The sequence below is a fragment of the Gymnoscopelus braueri genome (genome assembly GCF_963280865.1).
Source record: "Gymnoscopelus braueri genome assembly, chromosome: 8".
NCBI lineage: Eukaryota > Metazoa > Chordata > Actinopteri > Myctophiformes > Myctophidae > Gymnoscopelus > Gymnoscopelus braueri.
This window is the reverse complement of record NC_137609.1, coordinates 10,079,333-10,092,466: the sequence shown is the minus strand read 5'-3', so window position 1 is coordinate 10,092,466 and position 13,134 is coordinate 10,079,333. Positions and strand designations below refer to the sequence as shown.

General features: G+C 42.2%; 1 protein-coding gene across 1 annotated transcript in view; it reads left to right on the top strand.

The window, feature by feature from the left end:
- Window positions 1-13,134, top strand: part of dclk1a (doublecortin-like kinase 1a) — a gene marked incomplete at both ends in the record, with an annotated part of 134,944 nt that overhangs the window by 82,995 nt on the left and 38,815 nt on the right. Inside the window, 1 exon segment of the mRNA XM_080434763.1 lies at window positions 10,121-10,215. Within this exon segment, the coding sequence (XP_080290889.1) occupies window positions 10,121-10,215 (95 nt within the window).

Here is a 13,134-nt window from a genome sequence, read left to right as displayed (position 1 = left end):
AACTATCCAAAAGAGAAATCAAAACTGTATCATCAGAGTACTTTAGAATGTATTGGTCTGGTTTGTCAGTGCGACATTCAGACAGACATTCCTCAGTACGACAGCTGTCAGTATAAAGGGTGAAAAGTACAGCTGAGCTTACACAACCCTGGGGAGCACCAACATTAGTAGTTAATGCTGCGGAGAGGGTTCTGTTCACTTTCACCCTCTGCACTCTGTTAGTAAGGAAGGAAGCATACCAGTGAATTAAGTATGGGTTCAGTTCCAACTGTACCATCTTTGACACCAGAATATCAGACTGTATAGTATTGAAAGCTGAAGAGAAGTCTAAGAACAGCACCCTTGCATGATTCTTATTAGACTTATCTAGGTGTTTTGTAATGAAGTGGACCAGTGTGACAACCGCATCCTCTGTACCGCAACGTTTCTTATAAGCAAACTGACAGGGGTCGATTTTGTCTTTAGTTATACTTACAAGATGTTGCAACAGTTATCTTTTTTCCTTTAGTAAGATTGTGCTTTATTATTACACTAGTTCTCAAACATTCTCAAAAAGATTATGTATTACACCGCAGAACCCATCTGAAAAGATGTTGTGCCAGGGACTCCAATAACTGAAGATTTCTGAACATTTTTCAAAATTATTCCAGATTTTTCAAAAATGATCAATAACTCATCTAACAGGCTCAAATGTCTTGTACAGCTTGTAGATCAGCTATTTTTGAATAGCTGAAAAATCTAATGGGGCTTGAGCATTTAAAACTGTCCCTCGTTTTGCTGGGTATGCCCTGGCACGTCCTTTAGGACCCCTGGGGGTCCCCGGACCCCACTTTGAGAACCAATAGGCACTAGTACAGTGCCCGTAAGGATGTGACCACCATTCCCCTCCCATTTGGCTAGCCATAATGACCAAAAGCAATCAGTTTGACCACTAGTAGACCATCAGACCCTTGGAGTCGGTCCATCGGTATTACTGTAATTACATTTTTTGATAGTACAGTGTAGAGTGACAGGAGACAAGGAGAGGGATGGGGAGTGACACGCGGCAAAGGTCGCCGTCAGGCACGGGAATCAACCCGTGGCTCGCTGTCAGGCTGCGTCAGAGCCATGTATGTGGTGTGTGCCTTCGGCCATCGGTGCCTCGAGACTCCTGGATGTTTTGCATAAAGCTGTCTTCAGTTCAGGAGATGAGACCTGGAGGATATGCATGATAAAGTGTATATTAGGTAGGGTGACCATATTCTGAATTCCCAAAAAGAGGACACTTCACGCATGCACGTGCGTGCAGCGAAAATTTGTTACCTTAATTTGGTACAAAAACATGTCCAGTGTGTGTGTGTGTGTGTGTGTGTGTGTGTGTGTGTGTGTGTGTGTGTGTCTCGTTGCCACATGTGCAGGAGCCTATCAGCAGTGTTGCCAAGTCTCGTGAGAGAAATAAGGAAACATGTCTCCAAAAACAAGCCAGAAAAACAAGCCAAATCTTGTCCAGAAGTTGCGGTAAATAAGCGGACATGGCAACACTTAAGATTCTGGCGTCTGAGAGGTTGCTCAGCAGCTCATTGGCTCATTTACTCATGACACGACCAATGAGAGTAAGCGCTTTCATTGTTGCTAAGATACGTCCCCCCCTATTGATGCACAGATACAGTACACGCTACCCAAATTCTCAAAACCCTGGACATTTGAAGGATTTTATAAACCCCCCCGGACAGGCCGGACAGCCCCGGAAAATAGGACATGTACGGGTAAAAGAGGACGTATGGTCACCCTAGGGCAGGTTAAAGTGAGTGAGTGAGTGAGTGATAGTTTTCTCTGGGTTTTAACACAGCTCTGTTTTCTTTATAGTGCATGAATTGTTTTGTTTTGTTCCACCTTTGCTCTGGCAATGGAAACGTATGTTTCCTCATGACAAAAAAGCCCCTGTGAATTGAACATTGAATTGAGTGAGAACAATGACAATGAGTGTCCTCATTGTCCTCCACAAGACAGACAACACAAGCAGCTGAGATCACAGAACCAAGAACAATATATATAGACAGACAGACAGGCAGCTTTCCATACCTCCTATTTCACTGCAAGGCAAAGTTGTGTGTGTGTGTGTGTGTGTGTGTGTGTGTGTGTGTGTGTGTGTGTGTGTGTGTGTGTGTGTGTGTGTGTGTGTGTGTGTGTGTGTGTGTGTGTGTGTGTGTGTGTGTGTGTGTGTGTGTGTGTGTGTGTGTGTGTGTGTGTGTGTGTGTGTGTGTGTGTGTGTGTGTGTGCGCGCGCGCGTGCAGGAATGACAGGCTCAAAGTGTTGCTCTCACACCAGCACACATGGAGGCTGTTTGTTACAAAGTGTTGCTCTTACACCAGCACACAGAGGATGTTTGTTTCTACACGTGCACAAGACGTGCACACTGTTTGCACATGACGTGCACACTCTGTTTCTACATGTGCACATGAGTGAACTAATGTGAGAAGAACATATTTGTTCGCTAGGTGTTGTTTGTCTGTCTGTCTGTCTGTCTGTCTGTCCATCTGTCTCTCTGCTCTGCTGGGATGAGTTCTGTCAGTGAAAATTGAGGTGAGGATCAGTCTGACGGTGTGGTCTCAGCATTTTGTTATCACAGGACAGCATCTCACTCTGCCTCTGCCACAAACTGCTTCATACAACATGGAGTGTGTGTGTGTGTGTGTGTGTGTGTGTGTGTGTGTGTGTGTGTGTGTGTGTGTGTGTGTGTGTGTGTGTGTGTGTGTGTGTGTGTGTGTGTGTGTGTGTGTGTGTGTGTGTGTGTGTGTGTGTGTGTGTGTGTGTGTGTGTGTGTGTGCGCGCGTGCAGCGCAGGCTCAAATCACCAAATATATGTTTTGCTTACAACAACGATAAAACCACCACCACTCCTCCAACAACAGCAATAATAATATTCAGAATATTAATAGAATAGTAATAATAATATTTCCAGTCATGCAAAGAGAAACGTTTCAAGCAGCTGCTATTGTGTTTATGAAAAACAGCCTCTTGTTATAGCAGTTCAGTGTCATTATTATAGTCCACTTCAGTGACATTTAAATACAAATACAAGGTCAGAACAAAAACAGACTAAACTCATATCATATGTATACCTCTCTGCAGACCTACTGCTCTCTCACTCTCTCTCTCTCTCCCTCCCTGTCTCTTTCATCCCCTCTCTTTCTTCTCTCTCTCATTCGCTTGCATCCTCTCCCCCCCCCCCCTCTCTCTCTCTCTCTCTCTCTCTCTCTCTCTCTCTCTCTCTCTCTCTCTCTCTCTCTCTCTCTCTCTCTCTCTCTCTCTCTCTCTCTCTCTCCCTCCCCCCTCCCCCACTCTCTCTCATCCCTCCTCTCTCTCCATCTCTCTACCAGCTCCCTCAGATCAGCTGCAGTTGAAACATAGACGGAGAGCACGCTGTTCCCCGGCGCGCGTCATAGTTTGCGCACGCAGCATCTGTAGCCTATGAGCGGTGGATGGATCACTATAGCAGGCATTCAGTCTGACTCCATCATACATTACATGACATTATACTATCATCAGCACCAACGAACACACCGAGTAGAGCGATAGAGGCGCGCCATCAAGACCTTATTATTCCTTCCTATTCAAACCCCCCGTTGCTATTTTTTGCCTTTGGAATAACACTGTGTTTTTTTTATTCCACCATCATGCTGGAAGAAATTGAAGGTAGGAATTAAAAGACAGTTCTTTATTTAGCCTAAATTCGACTCTCAGTTGACGAATGATTTAGACAAATTTACCCTCCGTTGTCTAGGCTACTAACCCCGTTATTGCTTGAAAATCAGTTCTTAATTGGCACTGGGTGAAACAATGGGTTACAAAAATCGTGGGATAATTTATTTATTTTTCTGGCAGTGAGCTGAAGTTGTCCCCATAATGTTTATGACTGTTTTTATAGGCTACTGTGAGCTTCTGTGTTATTTGAAAATCGCTATGGATCTATGATTGTTTTTTGAAAGAATATATATATATATATGTTTTGGACGCAAATGTTAATTGACAATGTGCTATTGTGATTGTTGTGTTGCCTAACTCTAAGGTTCATCATCAGTGATCTGGTTGGAATTTCATTAATCTGAGATTAGAGCCAATGTAATGAAATCACCAAACATGTCACCTACAGGCAAAAATAACTTATTTTTCAATATTTCAAGGCGAGTTGCTGCTGTGTGTGAATCGTATGATGTCATGGCTGGTTAGTGTGTGTGTGTGTGTGTGTGTGTGTGTGTGTGTGTATGTGTGTGTGTGCGCGCGCTCTCATTGTCTCCGTGCGTCTTGAATAATTTAGAAAGTTGCTTGATCTTGACAGGAGAATGAAGCAATCTGACGTCCATAAGGTTATTATATTTGATTGGTTTATGGATCTTTGATCATTGAGGCTTAATCAGGAGTTATAAGCCAGGGGTAGGCTGAGTGGTGGACATTGCTCTTGTCTTTGCATGTCTTTATGTATGTATTTTGTTGTTTTCTTGTGTCATGTCAAATGTGTGTACTGTTATATGTTGCATACATGGCTGTTGGGTCGCAAGACAAATTTCAGTGCAAACTGACAATAAAGTATTATCGTATCGTATCGTATCGTATCTTTAGACTAACAGCCTATTAGGGCTACAAAGCCTTTAGTGTCCTAATTAACTGTTAACCTACAGTATAACCTAAACTATTTAGGTTATTATTTGACAAAAGATTAATGCTGGTAAGATAAATCTTTTGTCAAATATCGCCTATAGGTAAAATATTACTGATCAGCTTTACAACTATAGGCTTCATTTATCCAACTCGACTGTGTTATAGGCTAAGAAAGAAAAACTAACAGGAAAACATGGAAGAGACATGTGTATTCTGGTGTTTACACTCGACCAAAGCGCCATCGATTCAGTGTCCAGTCATTTCATTGTGTTTCTGTCGATTGAATACAATGAAATATTGATTTCTGATTATATCACAGACAAGATGCTATTCTGCCTGCAAACACCTGCAATGCTGTTCACGTCTTTTTTAAATAGGCTATAATAGCCTTTTATAGGATATGTTATTTATTTATTTATTTATCCATTGTGGTCCTATGTAGGCTATTCAATTCATCAACATAGCATACAAAATGTACACAATAATACATGTCATCAACAAATACAAACACTATATGTAGGGCCTACAAAAGAGATGGGAAGATTACATTTACCTCTCCTTGTGGTCTCCTGATAGACGTTTTTTTTTTCAGGCCAGTTTTGAATGAAACCAGTGATTCACATCCTTTAATGGATGATGTCAGGGCATTCCACATTTTGGTGGCAGAACAGAATGAGAATGTTCCCACCTTTCCCGCCAGGTGTCTGCATGTCCTAGGTCCGTGCAATCCAATCCAAAACACTTTATTTATAGTGCACATTTAAAACAGCAGTTTGAACCAAAGTGCTGTACACTCAGAAACAAAACAAAATAAAATAAATACAAGTGCAAAAACAACACACAATAAACAGGGGAACACAATAGACAAAATGCCTAGTGGAAACGGCAACTCTCAGTCCGAATTTTCGAACACCAAGGAGTACAAGTGAGTTTTCAAACGTGATTTAAACACAGGCAGGGTTTGAGACGCTCTAACATGGGGTGGAAGCTCGTTCCACCGTTTGGGCGCCAAGGCGGAAAATGTCAGTGACTCGCTCTCAACCTTTTTTCACCACTTAAACCCAGTCGGTCCCTCAGGGCTCTACACCAGTGTCTTTTTCTGTTTTACAGTTTTTTTCTCTACATTAGATGTGTTCACTGGAAAACAGCTACAACAATGCGATGCGTTGTGAGCTTGTATCGGCCGTTTTCCCACAAGAGATTTCCCCTAGAATTCAGAAGCTGCTGGGGGTTTAAATGGTTAATTTCAAGGACCCCGAGTTTGATTATGCATTAAGCCACAGGTCAGAAGTCAGACCCTCCATTTGATATTTTTTGTTGAATCTCAATCTACACTCATAGCCGCGGGAAAACTTTTTAGGTTAGGGGTGCGGTATGCGCACCTCATGCACGCGCGCTGCGCACGTGCATGAGGACCCCCCGCGCACGCGCGCAATTTTTTTCCGCGGTTCTGGGCGGTTTTAGGCGTTTTTTTTCCCAGTTTTTGGTTTCTTTATTTCGGTTTTAGGGTTAGGATTAGGGTTAGGTTAGAGTTATGTTATTTAAATCTTATTTTTGCCTCGATTTTACCGATTTATTATCAATTTTTATTTTTTATTTTTTTTGATGGGGGGGCAGTAGGGGGTGCGGTACCTGGGGGGAGGGGGGGCGGCCGCACCCCCAGCACCCCTACTTCCCGCGGTACTGTCTACACTGTAAAGTCCTCAGTTCTAATTCAACTCTTGGGTCCATTTGGTGCCATTTTGTACACTTGCAAAGTTACTGACACTCTAGGGCCACTTTATGGATCTTTTTTTGTTGTTGTCGCATTCCTAAGCCAATAATTTGATGACCGGCAGTGGTTGCGGTAGGAGACAGAAAGAGTCTCCTGTGTATCCTACCTATCAAATTATTGTCTTAGGAATGCGACAACAACAAAAAAATATCCATGAATTCAAGTCTCCATGGGGTGACTAATCGATAGAAAAAAAGTATTTCTTTGGGTGAACTATCCCCTTAACACGGCAGCTTTGTTAAGTGGTCAGATGGGTGGACCGCGGATGCTGTCAGTATCTTCAAGTGAGGCCGGCCCTTGAGGAAGCACATTATGTTTGCATGCATAATTAATAAACTGTGTAATTAGTCACAGAACAGTCACCTCACTTAACGAGCCAATTAACTATGTGGAGGTGAGCCAGGAGGAGGTCACCAGGCTACGATAAAAAGCTGCCATTAATATTCAGCAAAACCATGATGTTCTTGGGAGTGTAATTGTTGTACGTCATTGTATAGATTGGGTAAGGTCGTTTTGCTGTGTGTGAGATGAGATGAAAGACTTATTTCATAACCAGACACCAAAGATTTATGATCCTATGCCTAGTACACAGTGAAGTCGGTGTTCAAATGGAACCAAATGCACCCGTACACTCTTCTGTTGTTTTACCAAGAAATCCAGCTGAGATTAATGACCTTTTGTGAGGGTTACGTTATCAAGACAACCATGAAAAACATAGAACATAGAGGTGTGTGCATAGGGGTGCTACATGGCTCCACTATGACCTTGAGCAGTGACCCCCAAATCACACTGTATATCGTTGCTGTCGGGCAGAAATTATCCATGTTTTTTCGTAAATTAATGTCCTGTGTCGCCACTTTGTGTCACACAAACTGAAAAAAATTAATAATTAAATAAAAAATAGCAGATCTATACAACATGTTTTGTTTTGAGCTTGTAGATCGGCTATTTTTGTAATTGTTTATATTTGAATCCTGAAAAGTAACAGTTCTGGACACACAGTATGAGGTTTGCACCCGACAGCAAAGATATCAGAGACACATTAGGCTGTGTCCGAAATCCCTCACTCATTCTCTCACCACAATTCCGTATATAGGAAGTTCTATGAACTGGACTATGTATAGTGAACTGAAAAACACTTTTCGGTCACTACTCAGGTCTCCGTTTATGACGGCAGCATTGTTTCTTTCAGCGAAATGTAACAGAGTATTTTTATATTGTGGTATTGATACTTTTACTTAAAGTAATACTAGGTAACTTTTTCAACAAAACTAAAGTTAAATTGTATATCTTTTGTGAGTGGCAAAAGTTTCACAACACCCACCCCATGAATTTCACCCCCGAAAGCCTTTCATACATATATTTTCTATTGAACGGTGATTGGGGTGTCTTTCCCGCGAAAATGACGTCATCTGACCGGAAAACGGAAGCGGAAATGGAAATGTTTGGCCAGGAACTACCGCGCTAATAACAAAAGGGAAACTCACGCTGATTTTAAGAGATTGTATGATTTGAAGATCGAAAAACGACAGAAAAAGAAAACACAGCTCACGGTAACAGCTCCACTGGCTAAGAGAAACGATCCACAGATCGTATAAAACAATCAAGAGAACGCTTTTTGAAACGCTTCCGTCTTCCGGTGAAAACAAATGGAATTCTGGGTAACAGAGGAAAAAACAAACGGCCTGCAGTGGCGGTAATGACCAGCAGAGGCTGCTAAAAACCGTTATTTGTGGAGCTGCACTGTATCACTTTAAGTTAAATATCTACTATATATAATAACTACTTCTTCCACCACTGGTGGTAGGCCTTCTGTGCTGTATGTGGGTTTTGCGATACAGCGATCATCATTCGTACCCTAGTTTTTGCATTGCATTGTGGGTACGAACCATACGATAAAATAGATTTTAATAGATATCTGTGTGATGTAATTGTAAGAAACAAAAGAAACTCCATTCAGTACAGAGACTGCTGTGGCCCAGTATGGGAGTTGGACGTCACTGGTTTCCAGTGAAGTCGAGTGTTCAAGCCAGCTGATGTCTAGTTCCTGTTTCCTTCTCTTTTTTTTATTATTATTTATTAATTATTTCCCGTTGCCTCCCAGGCTTTTGGCAGCTCATTTGAGACTGGCTCACGACACACACACTCTTGAACAGCGAGCACACACACTCTTGAACAACGAGCGCACACACACACACACACACACACACACACACACACACACACACACACACACACACACACACACACACACACACACACACAGGGTTGTGAAGTGCATGCTTCACTGACGTGGTGCAGTGTTGATTAATTAGAATGCTTTTGCGTAACAAGGTTATGTCGCTGTGTGTGTGTGTGCGTGTGTGCGTGCGTGCGGCGCTGCTCACTGCGCACGGCAGAACCGCAGCTGTAAAAGTAGATCAATGTAATGTGTGGTCGACTCGGTGGTGTTGAACAGCGGAAATAGGGTGGAAGGAGGGACATCTTGGTGTGTGTTGTGGTTAAAACAAAACGTTTTTTGTTAAAAGGTTAAAGCACTATATTCTGATAGTAATCATTGCTATAGAGTGTTTGTTCAGTAACAGGAGTGTCCATGTCTCTCTCCAGCTCTTTAATAAACAGAAATATTCAGGTAGGTAACAATTAGGTAGGTAACAAAAACGGTTCCAATTTTGTCTGCTCATTTCTTTGTATCATCACTTCCAATTTCACTTGTTTAATCTGTATCCTGACTGAGTTCTCTATCCATTCCTGATTGGATCAAATTGGTGTCCTGACCTGAAAATGCATTTTCTGTTTGATAAACAGCTGGAGAGACATGGAGACTCATGTTACTGAACAAACACTGTATAGCAAAGATTATTCTCAGAATATAGAGTTTTTTAACACTTGTTTTAACCAAAGAAAATCACTTACCCTACCTTTAACCACATGAAACCTAGCATCCCTATTGTGGGGGCAAACATTAAATGTTCACCAAAATTGTCAACAAATGGTGGTGCAAATAGCAGATGTCTGACTACTTTTGATACTTTTGTTTGACGAAAAAAACACAAAGTTAAAATATATAAGAGGTTTCTGCCAGACAGCAACGATAACTCCTTGGTTTGATATGGTGAGAATCGCTGATAATGCCGCCGCTCACATCTGCTAACCTACCAGGGAGGGACTGGGACTGAACTGAGTCGGGTCGTGCGTTACATGGGGATTTATTTCTGAAACAGCCATGGTGAATTCAGCTTTTGGCTAAAAAAGTAGAGGAACTGCAGTGATGAGCGTTTCAAAGCCTTTCTCCTCAGTCTCTCTCCCTCATATTTCTTATCTTTGTCCCGGCCGCCTTCCTCTCGCCTCCCTCCTCCTCCTCCTCTTCCTCATTCATGTGGAGATGGATGAACGCCGAGGGCGGGCCAACGTGTGGGCTTCTGCCAGACACGACCGACACAGCCAAAATAGCGTTGTAGCTCCAATTCTCTGTATTTCATTTTAAAAAAAAGGTTATGCGTCATACAAGAGTATTGCTACAAAAGTGCTGAAAATAGCTGATCTACAAGCTCACAACGTATCGCCTCGCATTTTCTTTTATGTTTTGTTAAGTTAAAATAAAAAGGGAACAGTTTTGGACATACAAGGTTTCCAACCGACAGCAACGATATATACTTTATATATATATATTTATATAACACCTCTCTCTCTCTCTCTCTCTCTATAGTGAATGGGACAGCTGTCAGTCAGACATCTACCCCTCATTCGGGGAAGTCACCCAGCCCCTCTCCAATCAGCCCGGAGAGCCTCAGTCGACGCAAGGTAAGACATAGTTATTTATGTCCACGTAAACAAAGGTGTACCAGGAATGCCTTGTACAAAGGACATAAACACTGCCAGTGCGGTCAGACAATAGGAAAACAGCCAGTTACAAAATGCCTAGATGGCAGAACATTGTTACTATAGAACACAGTTGACATACTTGTCAGACACAGCAGATAACAATCATGGATAAAGGAAACAACGCCTCCTCCATATTGAGCGGCTTCCTATAGTAGCTTATACTGAGCAGTACCTTGCTAATTGCTTGGCCCTCCTTTTGAAGGCCCCTCACAACCAACATGTGCACGAGCCCTGGGTTACCAAAGATAAAAACTAAAAGTTTGTCTGTAATCTGTAGCCTCGCTGTGAGATGGTCTGCTCTAGCTGATGATATTTTAGCACTTTGGATAGAAAGGCTTCCTCTAAGCTGTAAACACACACATACACACACACACACACACACACACACACACACACACACACACACACACACACACACACACACACACACACACACACACACACACACACACACACACACACGCAGCCCACGCAACATTGTGTAACATAAACCTTCTATGTTCTCAGGAAATGGACAAGCCAGTGACTGAGCATAGGCTGATCGCATCTTAAAGCCCCCCCCTTCGCCCCCCACTCTAGAACAATATGGAGAAACTGCAAATCCCATCATCCTTTAGTGTCTCAGAAGGGGGAGGGGTCTGAACTCTGACCTGACCTGACACACCGCTGCTCCGGGGGGTTCTGGAAATGGCAGGCTCATGTTAGGATCCTCAAATGTCACCCGAATTTGTACCTGTTTTTTTTTTTTGGTTTTGTTTAGTTTTTTAGTTTTTGTGAATATTTGGTTATTTTACCCCTTCACTCATAATGCTCTAACGGAGTTCTCTGCACTATAATACCCTGAGTGTTAATTTAACTCGCGTATGTTTGGTTCCATTTGTACACTCAGAGTTGAGGCCAAAATGTATGCTTTGGGCGCTGAGTGTCGAGTGACTTGTCGCACTACGCTTCTCACAATGTTGTGAATTTTGAGCATTGGTACTGTCTGTGACTGGCCGACAGCCTCACCACAAACAAGGAAGTGAACTTGGCCTTGTGCATCTCCGTGTTGATAACGGAGCTTTTATTCTTTGTCCTCCTAATCGATCAGAGTGTGTGAAGCAACACCCTCATTTTCAACACGACACATTTTGGTCATTTTGACATCACTATCGTCGTGCAACACGACATTCGACACGCAAAGCATACATTGGCCGTTAACAGGTGGATTTGGTTGCTTTTGCACACTCTCAGAGTTAAACTAACACTCAAGATTTCACAGTGTAGCTGCCGTCGGTAGCGAGGCAGCGGGTGATGATGTCATCATTAGGCGACATAATGAAACACGGTGGTGTATCTTCCTCCAGTCAGTCAGCATTGGCTCTCATGTTGACTTTAAATAGAAGATAGTTCTTCAAAATCTATCTTGCTATCTTGTCGAAAACTGTACACACAAAAACAAGTTTACATTACCTGCGAAACAACAGCATTTAATATCATTTATTGGCATAGAATCCTTCTTTTTAGTTTTTACTTGTTATTAATTCACAGTAACACAGTAACAATTTGAAAATGTATTTTATATTGATAATATCGATAAATTACATTAATAATCGGATGATGTGATCGGTGATTAGTATTGATTGAAAAGCAGCCTGACAGAGGGTCATCATGTTGTGTGTTTTACCCCAATTCCACCGTTTTGTTTTTTTGTTTGTTTTTTTGTTTGTTTGATAAAACGGGACAGGCGAGAAGGAGGTCCCACGGTGCAGTTTTTATCTCAAATTAGTATTTCTCCTTTTATTGAAGTCAGGAAGTCCCATGGAAATAAGAAGATGTGAGGTGTGTTTTTACCATTGGTTTTACATGATGATCTGGAGAGCAGATACACTGTAATGTTGTTCACTGTAGTAATCAGTGGTTTTCAACCTGTGGGTCCGGACCCCGAGGGGGGTCCCAAGATGACAGTGAAGTGACAATTTAAGGACTTTTACTACCTTTTTAATACCTCAACAAAGAAAGAAAAAAACAAAGGAAAACAAATACCATTACTGCAGCAAAAGGAATCAACAAACTATACTACAAAAACTGGCCAAATTGTCAAATAATATAAGAGGCAAACATTTTGAAAATAGACGATATACAAGCTTGCAGATCTGCTATTTTCACAATATTTATCTGTGGAACCGAGTCAAACTAAATGTAATGCCTCAACTCTTACATTCCAAGTGCTTGTCACGGTGGGGGGTCCCCAGTTCAAATATGATTATTTTAGGGGGGTCCCCAGTTCAAATACGTATTTTTTTTGGGGGGGGTGGGGTCCCAGTTCAAATATGATTATTTTGGGGGGTCACGGCCTGAAAAGGTTGAGAACCACTGCTGTAGAGATGATTAACACACACTGCACTCAGGTTGTCCATGAAGGAGCATGCAACTCAACGGAAAACATGAGAATATAGGTGTGTGTGTGTGTGTGTGTGTGTGTGTGTGTGTGTGTGTGTGTGTGTGTGTGTGTGTGTGTGTGTGTGTGTGTGTGTGTGTGTGTGTGTGTGTGTGTGTGTGTGTGTGTGTGTGTGTGTGTGTGTGTGTGTGTGTGTGTGTGGGTGGGTGGGTGGGTGGGTGGGTGGGTGCGCGTCTCATTAGCATCACCTGCCCAGACAATTGGATGTTAATAGCGACAGCGCTGGGTGCTCGCTTCCTCTGTTACTGCCTCTGAAAAGGTCCAATTTAAATGTCAATTGTCCCCACAAGTATAGTCGAAATTGAGAGATAAACATTGTGAGGACTATTTTCCTGGTCTTCACAAGAGAAATTGATGTTTTTTTTTTAGGATTTTTCTTTTTTTAGAGTTAAGTTTTA